Raw genomic sequence first — 16510 nt, forward strand, 5'->3', positions numbered from 1 at the left:
AGATTTACACGCCCACGATATATTTACGAACTCGAGTGACAACAATGTGTTGCTAACACCATATATACAAATATATTTTAGAAATACACACCATTACGCTATATCTACATACACTGAGACAGAGATACAGTGTGTAACAGTTACACTATCAAAACTGCAATATTGTATGCTATTTCAATGTATGAAATTTCTGTCCGCCAATTCTTCACAGAAGAGAGAAAAGGCAATTTAGAAAGAGTAACAAACCATTTTCAGTGTAATCTGAAAATCTAAACCTGCTAACCCCATTACCCTATTGCTAAAATGTGCCTAGATAGACAAAGTTACACCTGTAGGTAACCAAGCAATTACCAATAAAACTGAGAAGCAAGAAATGATCTGGCTACTCGCCCTGTTGATGCTTGAGGAATGTTCACTTATTTTACTGTTGCACTAATGCACTAGTTAGATCGCAATTTCTCTGTTATTCACCATTTCTTTAAGCAGGCTCGAGCAAATTTCAATATTACCACTTTTGTGGACTGTATCTTACATGAAAGGCTCATTATATCCCCTTTGTAGATGTAATATAGATAGAATTGAGAATTGCTTTTAAGGTTTTACTGATTACTTTTAAAGCAATGGTTTCAACTGGAATCACAGATTTAAAAAGAAAGAGTAGAAAAAGACAAAAAGGACAAACAAACTTCATGGCTGAGACTCCTGCAGTCTGCAGTCTACTTATAAAATCCAGGAGAAGAGAAACATCAGACTGTCTGAGGAGGAAGAGGAGGAGGAGGAGAGGGGGAGTTCGCTCCTCCACAGTTCGTCGCCAAAGTCTTTGCATTTGTTCATGGATTCTTATCAAACACACACTCCAATACACACACACACACACAAGTTCTGATTCAGAAACACACATACGTTCTGGTTTGGGCTCAGCCTATAACTCCATATGTACAGTGGTATTAGACCTATTAGAAGTGTTTTTTCCCCAAAGTCTAGATAAAATATAAAAGGTTAATTTGTGATCGGGGCCCCTAAACTTTGGAACAACCTGTCTGAGGAAATACATTTGTGTCTATATTAGCACTCCTATCTTCTTCTCAAACTCTGATTGATTGTTGGGAGGTCAATAGATTTTGATTGTTCAGAAGCCCTAATTCAGCAGCCTTCCCTTTATTATAACTTATTGTTGATGTTTGTTTTGTTGTTTATTTTACAGCACTTTATGACTTCCACAAAGTTCTATTCAAATGTGGACATGATGGATACTGATGTCTAGTTTAATATCCAAAAGAGGTACATACCATGACAAAATCAATCTCATATTTACTCATTTTATTTAAAAAAAAGCTTTGACATTCCAGTGTTTTTGTTTTCCATTTTCTAACAAAAGAAGGAAAAGGTGAGATGACACTCCAGATTGTCAACCATTATTCTGAACCTCAACAAAACATCTACTCGGATCACAAACATCTTTGCAGCCGTGGTTCGGTTCAAGCAGTCGGGCTTGAGTCTTCCAAAGGCATATATATATATATATTTGTAGAGGTGTGTGTGTTTGTATGCATATACCAGGGGAACAGGGTGGGGGGCAATCACCATTTGCTCACATTTTCTCATTGCTCTTCGATTTCTGAATAAAAATAATAATAGTAAAACCAACAAAACCCAATTTCACACGACCTGCAGTGCCAATAGTCAGTCATCAGTGCTCCTTGGTGGTGTTAGAATTTGTAAACAAGGTCTGCTTACTGTCTCTCATGGGTCATATCTAAATTTTGTTTCTGATTTCCACCGGTCAGAAATGCTTCAACAACAGAAGGTCTTGTTATACAATTTGTATACAGACTGAGAAGATGGAGAAGACGATGGAGAAATCATTTTGGTTTATGAGAATTGTTTGGAGGAGGCGGGTGACTAAGGGGGAAATGACAAAAACATGAATACAGGACAAAATCTTTATATCTACTGCAGCTGCTTTCAAAACACACGTTCCACTAATGTCCTCGCACACGGTACTTTCCAAAGGTTGCAATTAGGTCCAATGTTTCCAATGTTTTATGTACAATTAGGTCCAATGTTTAATTATCTGTGAAACACACCTCTCTGGGCTCAAGCCGTTTAGTGAGAGCCTTTCCAGAATGAAAGATAATTCTAACAAGAACTGCATCTTTGCGGAGAATAACCGTCTCTCTAGAGTGTGATCAGATTTGGGTCAAAGTAGACAAAATCCTCTCAGTTATTCTAGGAGGAATTCCCAACACATGCACCTTTACATTTGCTTTTTCCTCTTGAAAATTGTCAATTTTGTATTTGTTATACTCAGGTGCCTTGGATTCAAAGGGAGTGTTCAATATAAACATGAATATCTATGAAAAAGTGTGGATCACGATTTTCTCTGCAATTTGAGTTGACGGACTAAAATCAACTGCTGCCAGAAAGACATTTCATACCTGCGGCGTCACGAGAGACTGTGGTGAACTTCTCTCATAAAAGATCTGAGTAGGAAACATATTTGGTGAACAGTCATTATAATATAATCACACATGGTCTCTTAAATAATTTGAATCGTTTCAGTCAGACTTTTAAAAGACATACAAATTTAAAGGATTCTGACTATTTGATCCATGCCTGATTCTTGTTGTGCTGAAACAACCTAACTACAATGTCCAACTGCACGACAGGCATGTTACAAAACGCCGCTACTCTGAAACACAAAAGAAGAGCCGAGACGGGAATTCGACTGAGATTCTGAATTTTAAAAGGAATATCCCGGTGATGTAGCTTATCCCATCCTTGCTCTTTATAATACTGCGACTACAGAGGTGGTTTCACTTTCAGTACCGAAGCGACACACGAGATACAGAAAGCAAAAAAGAAAAAAAAAAAAGACAATCACAAATAAATTCAATGGGGAAAGTTCAGTCCAAAGGCCTTCTACTGTTTGCCCTATGCCAGGTGTCCGTATTTCCATCGAGTGCATCAGTCTGCACTCCGGCGAATCGGGAGATTTGATGCAAAATTGTGCCTGCTTGCTCTTGCAGATGCAGCTGGAAAAGCATCCCACTCAAAAGAGGAACCCCCCCTTTTCAGAGTAGTAGCGACCTCAGTGTGTGTGGGGTTTACTTTGCTAGAGGGACTTCGCTTGTTCTTGGCGTCACCAGAAAAAACAAGGGAAAGAATAAAAAGGGGAAACATAACTAAAGGGAATAGTGGTTTATTGTCTTTTTACTGTATTTTCCCATTCAGTAAAGGAGTTGTGGTCATTGAAGTTCTTTAATCTGCAGACTATGTACAATAATTTATTAGAGTAGTTAGATCTAAAACTGCTTATTCATTTTTCTATTTTGCTCTATTTCTTAAAGGAGCATGACTTTTTCCTCATTTTCACTTATAATTGCTGTATAAAGTCATGAGTAACTTACAAGGTTATGTGCTATAAGAGTTGTGAATGTTCCAGAGGTGTGTGAGTGTGTGAGTGTGTGCGTGCGTGCGTGCGTGCGAGTGTGTGTGTGTGTGTGTGTGTGAAGGAGTGAAAGAAAAAAAAATCCAGACTGAGACCTCGACAAACCTAGAGTGGGAAATATGCGGAAAAGGAAGTAGAAGAGAAATTGAAAAAAAAAAAAAGAGTGGGCATGGGGGTGGAGGGGTATTTGGGAGGAGCAGGGAGAGTAGGCCTTGTGTAGATTAGTTGGTGGGCTGACAGTAAGACGGTGGTGTGGGGCATTGGAGGGTGATGGTGGGGGGGGGGGGATAGTAATCTTGATTCGGGGTGTGCGATGGTGTTCAGATCTTGAGGTTCTTTAGAGTTTCTGCTCTCTTCTTCAGCAGATCTCCCACCTCTTGTAGCGAGCGCAGGTAACTGCTTTGCACCTTGTCCATAGCAGCCTTGGCAAACGAGCCTTCCTCCTAGAAGAAAGGCACACAAATGAGGGGGAGGGACGCTTTTCGGGCGATAAGAGAGAGAAAATGCACGTCCGTATGCACGCCTACCTCTGTGGGTCCCTCCAAGGTGATACTGGCCAGTTTAAGGGCTGTCACGCCGGTCTCCTGCCCCTTTATATACTCCAACGCCTGGGTAAGCAGCTCCTGCAAGCTCCCCGTCAGCTCCTGGAACCCGCACACCACCGCTGGCTGCAGGGGAGAGAAGCCATCGGTGGAGAGTTACAAGGGGTATAAAGCTCTCTAACCGGGTGAGCGGGTGAACAAGAGAGTTTATTGTGTTTCTATCAAAGCTGCATTAGCCGATGAGTCCATAAATGGGTGCATTTATCTATTTTAAGGATGTGAAAGGGTTAAAAAACCGAGGAACTGTACCAGGGCCGTGTTTGTGTCCTTTTTCTTCTTTTTCTTCTTCTGTAGACTTGCCTTGAGTGGTCGGAGGACCTTCGCACAGTAACTAGCCATCCAGAAGACTATGCACACCGTCTATGAAGGATAACAACAATATGTTACAGCTATAAAGCTCAGCAGTGCAATGGCTGGCAGAGGGACACCACAACATCAGATACACTAAGGTAGGAAACATAAACTGAAGCACCTCAGTCACACGTGTCTCCCTATGTGTGGAAGAAAGCACAGATGTCTCACCTCAACAAAGAAGACTAGGTTTTCTAATAAGGAGGGCCAAGTTTTTAATCTGCTGTCTTTCATTTCCAATAAATCTCCTTTGCATTTATTCAGTATTTCTGGGGATACAAAGAGAGAGGAGAAAAATGTAAGACAGGATAGACACAGTATCAGTCTATATTGTTACTCTTGTTTTTGTTGACTGTGCTAGAAAGCAAGCAATCAAGCTGGCAACATACCTTGAAGCTGTACTACTAATGATTTGAAACCGTTACAGATCTGGGTTTGAAGCTCCGATGACTCGTCTGAAAAAAACAAAAAACAAAAACAAAAACGGATGGATAATAGGCCAATCAAGGTAGCATGATTTCATGATTTCATGTTATTTCCATCTCTCCTTCTTACCGAGTCCAACAGTCTCCAGCTCCTGTAGATGGACAGACAGCTGGAGGGCAGCAACCTGGCATTGACAGCTCCCACTGGACAGGGCTGGGGCCAAGCGAGTGGAGGGGGGTCCCAGGAATGGATACTGCATTGTACAAATAGCATCATTTTCTACCTTGTGAATAATCAACCCATGTGTAAGACAATTAAGGCTGGGCATCGTTTGAACCCGGTTCCTGTTCCAGTACCAAATCACTACTTTTTGCAGCACTTTTTTGAGGCAATCAACTTTGTAGAGATTTGTTTGCAAAGTGTGAGTAAGCGCAGCGTAAAGGGGGGCTTTTATTTTGAAGTTCAGCTTCCATGTGCAAGATACAGTGCATTTACACTGGGGAAAGATCTTAACTAGTATAGAGATGCCCAGAAAATCATTTTTTCTGTACTGACCTTCGGTACCCAGCCCTAATGTCACTCAACATCATGCACCAAATTATGTATTACCTGTGTGTAAAACCTACTTGTGTGTGTTTCTCTGATATCTGAGCTGCTGTCTGTAGAGTCTGGTCGAGCTGGGAGAGCAGGCTACTGAGGATGGAGGTCTTGTCTCCCACTCCATTTTCATTGGCCATCTCGGAGTTCTGCTGCGAGGGGGCGTGTCCCAGCAGGGCCAATGAGGCGAGGAGGCGAAGCGTTAGAGAGCGTATCCGCAGCCAAACTGACTCCTCCTCTAGAGACAGACGCCTGTGCTCCTCAGTCAAATGTCTGTGAAAGGAACAGGGAACAGGCACACGCAGATACGTTGAGGTAACAGCACTTTCTCACCGAGCACACGTGCCTGTTTCTGCAAACATGTTGTGAAAATATGCACCGATCCTTAGGGTCCCAGCTGGTAAAGACGGTCAGGTCTCTGTTGTCCCTCATGGTATCCCAGGGAATGTCATCCTCCTCTGGAGACAGACCCATGGCCTTCACACTCTCCTCCAAACTCAACACACTGGAACAAAACAAAAGACACCACACACATAAGTTAAGAATTCAGCTCTAGGTGTCAGTGTGTGTGTGTGTGTGTGTTTGTGTATATTCTCACATGTCTGCCTCCAGGAATAGGTCCAGCAGCATCCTCTCCGTGCGGACCTGGGCAAAGTGCAGCGACTGGTTCAACCTGCTCCTGAGAGCAATGAACTCTGGGATTTTCTCAAACGCTCCGTACTTATATGCCTGGATGATATACTCTGAGGTCTGGTGAAAGCATACGGATAAAGACAAAGGAGAAAGTCAAGCGGGTAGAAAGAGGGAAATTAGTCAGATTTTATGGAGAGAAATCAAGCACAAGAATAAATGAAAGAGACGACGAAGAGGAATGAGAAAGTTAAAATATGAGCATGTGATCCTGGCCTTTTAAAGCCTCTAATCTAGTGGAAATTACATCTAGAAGTGGGATGGACTTACATCTTTCTGGTTAGAGTGGAAAAACCTGAGGGAGAAATTACAGGACTGGGAGGCAGCAGCAAACTGACCCAATGACTCAGCATAACGTGTTAACAGATACCTAAGGATAAGAGAGGGCATATTTACACTCATAAATCTATTGCTAGTTGTTTTATGCTCGTCAGGTTTAAATGGAGGTTTCTGCGTGCATGTACTGACCCTATGGTGTCGTGCTGTACATGCTTGGCATCCAGGCTGGAATAGAGGTCCACTACAGGCTCAAAGGCTCCCAGGTGACAGTAGAGGAGCAGCAGAAGCAGCTTGAACTGGGCGTTGGAGGGGCTGTGGGACAGACCCTCATGGAGGACACCGAAACACTGCCACACCATATTCTCGTCCCCTACAACACACAGCATTTACACACATTATCACAAAGAGAGAGAGAGACGGAGAAAGAGATCGAGAAAAGGAGAGAAAGACTCACCAGTCTCTTTCCATAGGTCAACGTATACGTGAGCTGCCATGAGACAATACATATCGGAAAACTGCAGCTCCGTCTTCAGAGACGACTTCCCTATTGGACAGAGACATCCAGAAATCAGAACAAACTAAGCCAGTCATTGTTTACTGGAAAAGCTTAAGGTCCACTTTTACACCTCACATTAACATCCACCTTGTATCCAGACAGTGTTTAGATATGATTTCGTTAGATCACATTTACACCAGGCATTAAAATGAGTCTCTGGCATACACATTCAAATCAGGATTTCTCTTTTCCTTCCCTAAAACGCTGATTGCAGTGCATGCCACTTATTCTCGCAATATTTACATCCATAAAATTGACAGTGTAGATGGTGGAGGAGGGGGATGATGTAGCTTCATTCACACTCAAACCATTATCAGTGTTTTGAGCCTGTATAATCCTTCGTATGCACTGAAAACCTGCCTGATGCAAGCAAGGAACTACGACCAAATCTCTGAAACATCCTGATTCCTAACAGAATCTTATAATGTGAGCACCTCTAGGACTAAAAACTCATGACTTGAGACAGATTGTTGTTAAATGTGAGAGTGTGTCAGACTAAATGTCTTCTAATGTATGGTAGGCATGAGGCGCATACCATGTAAATGCGACATCTTGGGTTTGAATCTGGCCCACAACCTTTGTCGCATGTCATCCCCTCCCTCTCTCTCTCCCTATCATTCCTGCCTCTCTATCTAATAAAGGCAAAATGCTTGCCTCGGTTGTTTCCCAAGTTTGTTCGTCAAGTACTCTACTACTTGAGCTATTTCCATTTCTATAGCTATAGGCTATGTATTCCTTGGAGATGCACTGCATTTACACTTTGTTGTTAATGTGGTCACATGCACCTGGTTTGGTTGATCAGTTCTTCAATACATCTCAGGTGCATTTACACCTGGATTTTATGCATTTGCTCTACCTGTACACAATCTGATGACACAGAACGCATGTTAATGCCAAGTATAAAAAGGGTCTAAGAAAGCAAAAACTGATGCTCTTACCAAACCGTAGCCCATGATGATAGTGAGCTTTGAGCTCCGCGATAAGCCGCAGTTTTCCATCCGTGTCGAGAGAGTGATGCAGTCCGAGCGCGCGGCTCAGCTGACACACACACAAATGTCTCTGTAGCGCTTTGGTATCCTCTGGAAAAGCAAATCCCTCCTCCCCCTCTCCCCCCAATGGAACTGCTTCACCCAGTCGGTTAATGAACTAAAAAGTCAGGAGGAAAAAAAGGATATCACAACTTCAGTTCACAAGAGGGACCTCAACGATATTGCTATATATCGGTGCATGCGTGTGTGTGTTTTACCTGAACGTGTTGGTCAGGGGAGAGCAGGTGCAGGTATATTTTTAGGTCGGTGATGCAGCAGGGTTTGTCTCCGAACTTCCCAAAGAACTGCACCATTAGCTCTAAGGGCTCACCTGTTTAACACCAAAAAACAGGCCGTCACATAATAAGGCCCAAGAGCCGAGCCAATTTGTGAAACCCTTTAAAGAAGATGGGCATGTAATTATTTTACAATCTGAATTTACCTAGCTCTCTTTCCTCAGGCAAGCCCCTTTCTCTCAGTCTGTGTATTAATTCGAGCCGGGCTAGGTAGGGGCCTCTGAGTGGACGAGACTCTTTGCTGTCCTCCCCCTTAATTCTCTCTTCCACAAATCTCACCACTTCAGCCACAGAATAATGTACTAAGCCCTCCGCACAGCTGGAGAGAGAGGGAAAGACACACAGACAGAGATTAAAAATACAATGCTAGATGATGTGATATTCAATTGATCCCTGTAGGGAAACTCTCTTTTCTCTTGCCCCCCTCCACATGGAGGTCAGAGGTCAGGCTCAGCTAGAGAGCAGCAGTCTGGAGCTGGTAGGGATTCAGTGTCTTGCTCAAGGACATTTCAGCAGGGTAAATGCTTAGTTGTCTGTTTGAAGGATGGTCTACTAGGCCATCCTACCACCCCACACACCTGCATCTATTCAAAAAGAACAACCTCTGTACTCACTGTTCTCCTTCTTCTGGTGGGCTCCACGACTGATCCATCAGGTGAAAGAGGGAGTCAAAGTAGGCGGGATAGAATTGCCAATCATCAGGACTGGAAAGAGAGACACACGTGTTTGTATCTATTATCTGTAAAACAGTAATAGTTAATGCTTGACAAGTATGCATGGAGGATGTTCTCAGAAGTGTCTTCTCAGACAGGTGGAGGCTCTGACTCACTTTTTGAGTAGCAGCTTGTGGGCCAGGGCGTTGCACTCTGGCCAGCGCTGTAGTCGCTGGTAGAGCATCATACACTTATTCTCTCTGCTCTGTAACTCGCTGGTCAGTTTCTCTGTGGGAAGATGCATAAACACAGTGAGGAGGAATTACATACCAGAAATTACACAACCCATAGAAATTTTGACAAAGAAAGAAAAATTAGACACACTACACACTAACACACACACACCTACCCCCAAGTGGGCCCCTGATCACTTCGAGAGCTTCTACACACTTTCCCAGGCGCTCCAGGATCATAAAGTACAGTTGCACCTAGAGTAACACATGCAAAACCAGAGACAAATGTAAATACTACAAGCAATGTTATCACCATTAAGCTTGTGGCAGCAAATGGCAGCAGTATGAATCAGGGTGTCTGCAAGTTTCATCAGCTTAGAATGCCAGTTAGAATGAAATATAAAACCAATTTCATTTGGAAACAAAAAAAAAGGGAACCTAGACCTATCAGATTATAGTCTGCATGACTAGACTAATTTCTCAACAGAACAAACAAAACAGTACACCAAGAAACAACATTTTTTAGAACTCCAACACTGAATTTAAGACTTCAAATGCTATATTTAACTGTATTCACGACCCTTCAAGGCCTAGAGATTAGATAATATAATTTAAGACATTGTAAGACTTTTTCAGGACCTGCAGACACCTTGATGAATTCGCAGACTACTCACCTCCGCCTCCGCTTCGATCTTCTCCTCCCTGACCATTTTCTCCACCATGCGTTCAGCCAGAGGCAGGAACATGGTCTGGGCCAGCTTTTCATCTTGTGCTGAAATGGCCTAAACCAGGTGCAGAGACCAAACACAACAGAGCACGTACATCATTCAAGCGCAGTTCTTCATTATGACAATATTTCAGGAGTGTGAAAGTGTGTGTGTACAGACAAGGGCTGTGTTGCAAAAGCCCGCCCATACCTGCATCACCAGACTCATGACAGACCAGAAGTAATAAGGATTCTTGGGGACGATTTTATAGAGGGCCATTCCCGCCTATAAAGGACAAAGGTACACACTAATTAGTAAGGTACAGATGTTGTCGGTCATAAACATCCCTTTCATTATTCTGCGGACACATGCTCTCTCACCTGCTGCATCTTCTTGTACTCCCCGACACGAGCATAAGCCATGAAGAGGTGAGAGTGATACTCCTCACTAAGAGGAACCTTCTTCACCGCAGCCTCGTACAGCTTGGTTACCAACTCCGCTGTAACAACAGACAAAACAATACACACATTCCAATAATGTCACCAGCCTTTCAAAACAATATGTGTGTGAGTGTGTGTGTGTGTACTCACGGCGGTGCATCTCTCGGTACAGTATGGTCAGAGCCTGTAGTGAGTTGTCATCGGTGGGCTCTAGTGTGGCCACCTCCTGGGCCAAAGTGAAAGCCTCATCCTGCTTCCCAGTCCTCTGCAGACCAATGGCCTTTAGGACCTGGGAGGAGAGAGAGAGGGGGACAGAAAGTAAGAGAGAGAGAGAGAGAGAGAGAGAGAGAGAGAGAGAGAGAGAGAGAGAGAGAGAGAGAGAGAGAGAGAGAGAGAGAGAGAGAGAGAGAGAGAGAGAGAGAGAGAGAGAGAGAGAGAGAGAGAGAGAGAGAGAGAGAGAGAGAGAGAGAGAGACAGAGAGAGACAGACAACAGAGACAAACAACTGTAAGAGGAGTCACTGTTCAGATTAGGAATGGGAAAATTTGTGACTGTCACTTTGTGAGGTGTGGGATGTGTATGTGTGAACGCATACTACACTACCACCTACAAATAAAGTCAGCTCACAGGTAATATAATGTTCTTGTAATCAACAGAATAATAATTGTTACCTAGTATAGGGGCATTACGCATACATTTGGCCATAAATTTCACCTGCTAGTTTTACAGCATCTTCTGTATGGCTGTGTACCTGTCACACAGACTTCATGAAATGTATTAATACACAGGATCTGTTGTAACTATCACATGTGCTATTCTTGGATGCTTGGATGTTGGAGGAGAGACTGGGGTATGTGATGTCACTGAGGTTAGCAAGTGGGAACGTCCCACCACAGTTTCAGAGAATGTAAACTCTGCTTCTTCTGTTATTACTTCTGTGTTACCAAAGCACGACACTGCCGTCTAGTGTTTCGGTGGTCTACGCGCAGAATCACAGACGCAGAACCATAACAGCTCGCACCGCCGTAGGCATCTATGCCGTAGCTACGGCGGCAATTCGACGCTGAACTATAATTTGGCCTTATGTTCTGGCATCCCAGAAACACCCTGCTCCACACCTGCTCTCAACACTGACCAGAGCTACACTCATTTACATTACCCTGTATCTACACTTCACAACATTAGGCACAATAAATTCTAACCTCGCTAAGGGATGGCTGACCTCCCCTGGCTTGAAACAGCCTGCTCAGCAGTTCAGAAACCAACAGTACCAACAATCATAAACTGAAGGGACAAAATCTATCAGCGAACAGTAAGTTTAATGAAACGTCCCCTAAGTTTGACTATATAAGACAATTACAGCAATAGCAGAGAACAGAGTATGACTACCCACTCCTACCATAGCTATGCCATCATAAGATATATAACTCCTGTCTCAGTCACAAGGTACAGTAAGACTTCCTTGTTTTCAGCCCAGCTGGTGTTCTTCCTTTCAGTCAGAGCTACTGGCTGCTCTGTTCACCTGTTTCAGAAGCTGGAGAACCTTGGTGGCCTGATGTAATGATCCCTGACTATGAATCTCCAACTCCTTGAGTAAACTAGTAGTGGATGTGGCTACAAATCCACGGTGCCCTATTTCCACAGGGTGTACCCGGCTTTCTAGCCTCGTTGTTCAGCCTCAACTAGCTCAGTGTATCTAAGCTTCTTAATTTCATTTGCCTCATCTATTGCATCCTCCCATGGTGCAGTGAGCTCTACAAAGTGAACAGTTAGCTGAGCATTGAAGCAGGTGCTGGTGCTGGCCATCTCTGGCGGGACTGTAAATTGCTAGGCCAGTCTCAATAATAAAACCTGTTCATATAATAAAATAATAATAATATAATCTGTTTGTCTTCAAGTGCAAAGCCAATGTGATGCTTAGGACTCTCTTCTAACAGTTAAAAAATAATTTCTGTTCATTTATCCCCAATTGCTGCTGCCAGGAATGTCAACACTTTGTTATGCCGCCATGTGTATCACCTTTGGGCTAGACTAGTGTTACATCCTGACAGGATGCGTCTGGGTGTTTCTGTTTCTGAACACAGAGGACATGTTGGGTCTTTCTTCACCTAGACACTGGTTGAGGTTGTGGGCTGATGGCAGCACATTTTTCCAATAATGAAGCTAATCCTAAATGCCTCTACATTCCAGCGCTTTTCCAATCATGCTTCTTATTCTCGACAGATTCTGATAGGTTGTTGCTTCCTCCCGGCACATATGAATGATAGAGGTATACTCAACGAATCCTTCCCATGCAGTGTTACACTGCTAAGACATCGTTGGACTCCTAGCCATTTCCTAACAAATGAGCCAATTTTCTCTATTCTCTCCAATGTCTCTACCTTCACTATGGGTATCTCTTACATGGTCAGTGGCCACATCTGCCTATAGGTAAATGTTAGGGGAAATTCTTCATTGACACCATGTGAGCAGGAAAAGCTACATTTTGTAGTCATGAGAGTGAAGCACTGTAGTTACAGTAGCACAGTGTAGTACAGTGAATTATACCTATTGAGGCACCTTGAACAATTTTCAATAATCATGATTAGCCCTGTAACATATACACACACACACACACACACAAACACAAACACACACACACAGTGACTACTGCAAGGACAGCAAAAATTACAATAGGTAAAATTGTCTTCATACACTTAGTGGCTCCAAAATACCTTAACATGTGACCACATGGCAAAATTATACAGCAGGGCCCTGGATGTATCCCACAGTTATAACTATTTGTCTCCGACTCTGAATTCATGGTAATTCCAGACAGCACATAAGGAATGTTTAAGCCAAGGTCACTTCAAAGTGTTCAAGCGAACTCTGTGATCATCTGACAGATGTTTGAGAAGTGTTTTCTTTTCAACAACACCAATGATAAAGGCAGATTTGAGGTTCCCAAAATTGCAGCTAAATACGTTGTAGGTACCGGTGCTTCTTGACAGCAGGGTCACCTGGTGGTCTACAGTCTGGTAACCATGAGGTCACAGCTTTGATCCCCACAGCAGCCAATGTGTCCATCCCTGTCAAAGTGTCCTTGAGCAAACTGCTGTCCTCTGACCGCTCTTGTGAAATGTGTGCGTGTATGTGTATATCTTAAAGAATATGCAAAGAAACAGATTCCAATATAGGTGAGGAACTGATTAGGGAGACAGATTTTAAAGGTTGCTGCATGACACCAGTTACTCATCTCTTGTTTACGTTGGTCTTCTTCAGTGAAAAACTGAGTTGGTGGTAGGATACATTGCTGCTGATACATTCTTTTTGTATTTGTTTTAGAGATCCATGTAAAACTATGCCAACAGTGCCACAAGGCTTCATAGAAAAAAACAAAACTAAAGGCTTTCAATAGTTCCTTAGCAACTTACCTTGGCACAGTGCAGGTCCTTATGCTTTTTCAGCAGTTTATCTGCCTGCTGGATTGCCATCTTATTGTTGCCATTATCAAGGTAATCTGGGAAAACATGAGGGGCAATATGATTACACTGATCAGGATGTTTGTAATTATTAGATTTGAATGCATCATGCATGTTTACACAGTGTTCAATGTTCAAGTACAATAGGGTGAACATAGCTATTGTAGTCAAATGTGTATTAATGTGTAAAGCTATAACTAAGAATGCGTCCGTGAATGCCTGGTGAAAGCAATGTGTGCACACACACAGAGACACACACCTCAGTCCAGGCTCTTCAGGACAGCTGGGTGCCAAAATTAACTGTGCCAGACAGTACATTGTGATTATGTCATGTCTATTCTCTCTGTCCAAACTGTGCAACTTTGTTGAACATAACAGATGAACGACAAGTTGGCGAAAGCCTAGATACATTTTCAGACCCTTTGTTTAAGTCTAGGGATGACAGGTTGATGGTACTGCTGCCAAACTAAGCTACATTGAAACTGCAGCCGTGGATGATGGAGAAATTAGGCTACTAACGTTACAGGGTGGCTAGTCTAGATTTTTTTTTCTAGTGTTTAGTCTACTTTTTAACTGCATTACTGCTGCAGCTCAGTGCTAAAAGGTAATTATTAATCATCATTCATGAATCAAAGTCACACTCTCAACAAAATCTGACCCTTTATCAGTTAGGGCAGCGACAGTCTGGACAGCAAGACTGGGGAGTTATGGTGAAAGTTCAGTCAGTGCAAAGCTAGGACAGAGCTGCTTGTAGAAAAACTCATGGTAAATCAAATATTAGACAGGGGCAAAGCCTCGTTCTTTAAAACACAAATATGAACACATCTCTGAATCTACATTACATACAGTCTTTATTCAGAGCTGTACACATACAGGACCATGAGCTGTGACAGGTCCAAGCAAGCTAGCTAACGTTAGCTAGCAAGCTACCACTCACTATTTAGTTAAGTTAGCTTGAAGCATTGTCCTTAAACAGTTATGAACCTACTGTTAGCTGTAAGCTAGCAGTGTAACATTTAGCTACCAAACAGTTACCGTTTCAGACTACACAGACAGCTAGTCACAACAAAAATTCCTGACAACCTGGGGGGCACAACCCGCAGAAATATACAACTTTTCTTGTCTTTTTTTCCTTACATGCATGCAGTTGCAGCATGCCCATATACTGACTGGCTAGCACACTGCTAACCGTAGCTAGTTAGCTAGCTGTCAAATAGCTAACGTTAGCAAAGGAGAAAGCACTTTGTCTTTGAGAATGATCCTAACCGGACGACAAATCTCTGAACCAGTCAATGCGGTAACACCACCGAGAGTATCTACAGGTTAGATAGAGAGATTAACGGTTTCTTCCAGAGAGCCTTGGGACTAGTGCCGTGCCTGGCTCAGTGGCACCCCGGTTAAGGTGCACTGTCATTGGGCGCTGCAGGCAGCGGAGTCCGGGGCTGGGGCTGGAGGGGCCGCAGCGCTGCCCTCTGACGCCAACATCACCTATTGTCAACACATGCTCCGGGATACAGCACCACAACGTTTACCGAACCTCGAAACGGACCCAAATATGTAATTTCCCATTGAATCCTTACCGTATATGGGTCTGAGTCGCCTGTCGTTGGGATCTTGCACATGGCCTCTCGCCGCCATGGTGGAGTTTACCTGGGTAAATGTTCAGACATGCGTAGTCTACGCTGCCTCTAGTAGTGATTAAAGGATTTTTTTTTCGCTGAAGACACAATACACTGTAGTTATCTGGGCATGGGTATGAATATGCATGTCTGAATATGCACTGCAACGCTGCGTGAATCAGAAACCTCCAGCCCTACTATTTTAATATTTAAGATAAGGTTAGATTAGATAAAGTCTGTGCTACTCAGCTCCCAAAGAGAGGTGCAGACAGAGTAAGAGAAACTTCTCTTCCTGCAGTCCCAACTAGTTCTGATAACCTTTCTCCAAATGAAAGACTAGGCTACAATATATTCTATGGGGAAATAAAGCATGTCACTATTTCAGACAAGCGGGAAATAGAAAAAAAGAGATGCAGATCGTCTGTCTATTGATTGATATACATGATATTGAACCATTTGTTGTTGGTAATGTCACCTTGTCATGGTTGCTAACTGAATCTGTTCACAATCTGTCATTTGTTGATTTGCTTTGGCAAGAAGTAGGCTACTAGATTTTGCTAAGATAATTAGATGAAATATTTATGATAGACAACCTGTGGGCACACTGGGGCAATGCAGTATCAGCGATAGGATACCGCAAAGAAAAACAGAAAAATAGACTATACATAAGAATATAGCAAATGGGGGTATTTAAATAATGCAAACACTAGTAGATGTTAAGTAGAAATGTGAGTATGGGGGGGGAAATGAACTAGCCTACAGCATTTTGAGGGGGTACAAAGTAACAGCAGTAGAACATAAGCCTACTGAGAAAGAAAAATGAAATATGTTCAACATGAAAATATATATCTAAATACTAAATTTAGACATTCATAATATTCCCTAAAACAGGATGGAGTCAAATGTCAAATATTATATTTGACAGGTCAGGACAACAACTCCTGTGCTCAGTAATATCTGCAGTTGTTGTCATAATATGTATATTATATATTGTATAATACAATTATGCTCATTTGGATGTTAAAGCGCAAACATTAATCAGCAAGTCATTAGCCTATTCATTGTCATCAAGTTTTGTCTCTAGATAAATTCAAAAATAAGAACCGTGGTTCTGTGTTTGTC

General features: G+C 42.7%; 1 protein-coding gene across 1 annotated transcript; it reads right to left on the reverse strand.

Annotated features, from left to right (window-relative positions):
• Positions 1-1305: 1305 nt before the first annotated feature.
• On the reverse strand, positions 1306-15452 carry naa25 (N-alpha-acetyltransferase 25, NatB auxiliary subunit). The gene is made up of 24 exons (XM_071898326.2): positions 15350-15452; positions 13722-13807; positions 10460-10598; positions 10250-10368; positions 10080-10154; positions 9837-9944; positions 9339-9417; positions 9106-9217; positions 8891-8980; positions 8423-8595; positions 8199-8311; positions 7891-8098; positions 6851-6940; positions 6586-6766; positions 6388-6487; positions 6026-6177; positions 5807-5932; positions 5457-5700; positions 4960-5083; positions 4794-4859; positions 4576-4673; positions 4303-4413; positions 3979-4119; positions 1306-3894 (listed from the first exon to the last, which is right to left on the reverse strand). Exons 1-24 carry the CDS (start codon positions 15405-15407, stop codon positions 3772-3774), a joined length of 2916 nt encoding a protein of 971 aa, XP_071754427.2. The 5' UTR covers positions 15408-15452; the 3' UTR covers positions 1306-3771.
• Positions 15453-16510: the final 1058 nt, after the last annotated feature.

The sequence above is a fragment of the Centroberyx gerrardi genome, chromosome 2 (genome assembly GCF_048128805.1).
Source record: "Centroberyx gerrardi isolate f3 chromosome 2, fCenGer3.hap1.cur.20231027, whole genome shotgun sequence".
Classification (NCBI taxonomy): domain Eukaryota; kingdom Metazoa; phylum Chordata; class Actinopteri; order Beryciformes; family Berycidae; genus Centroberyx; species Centroberyx gerrardi.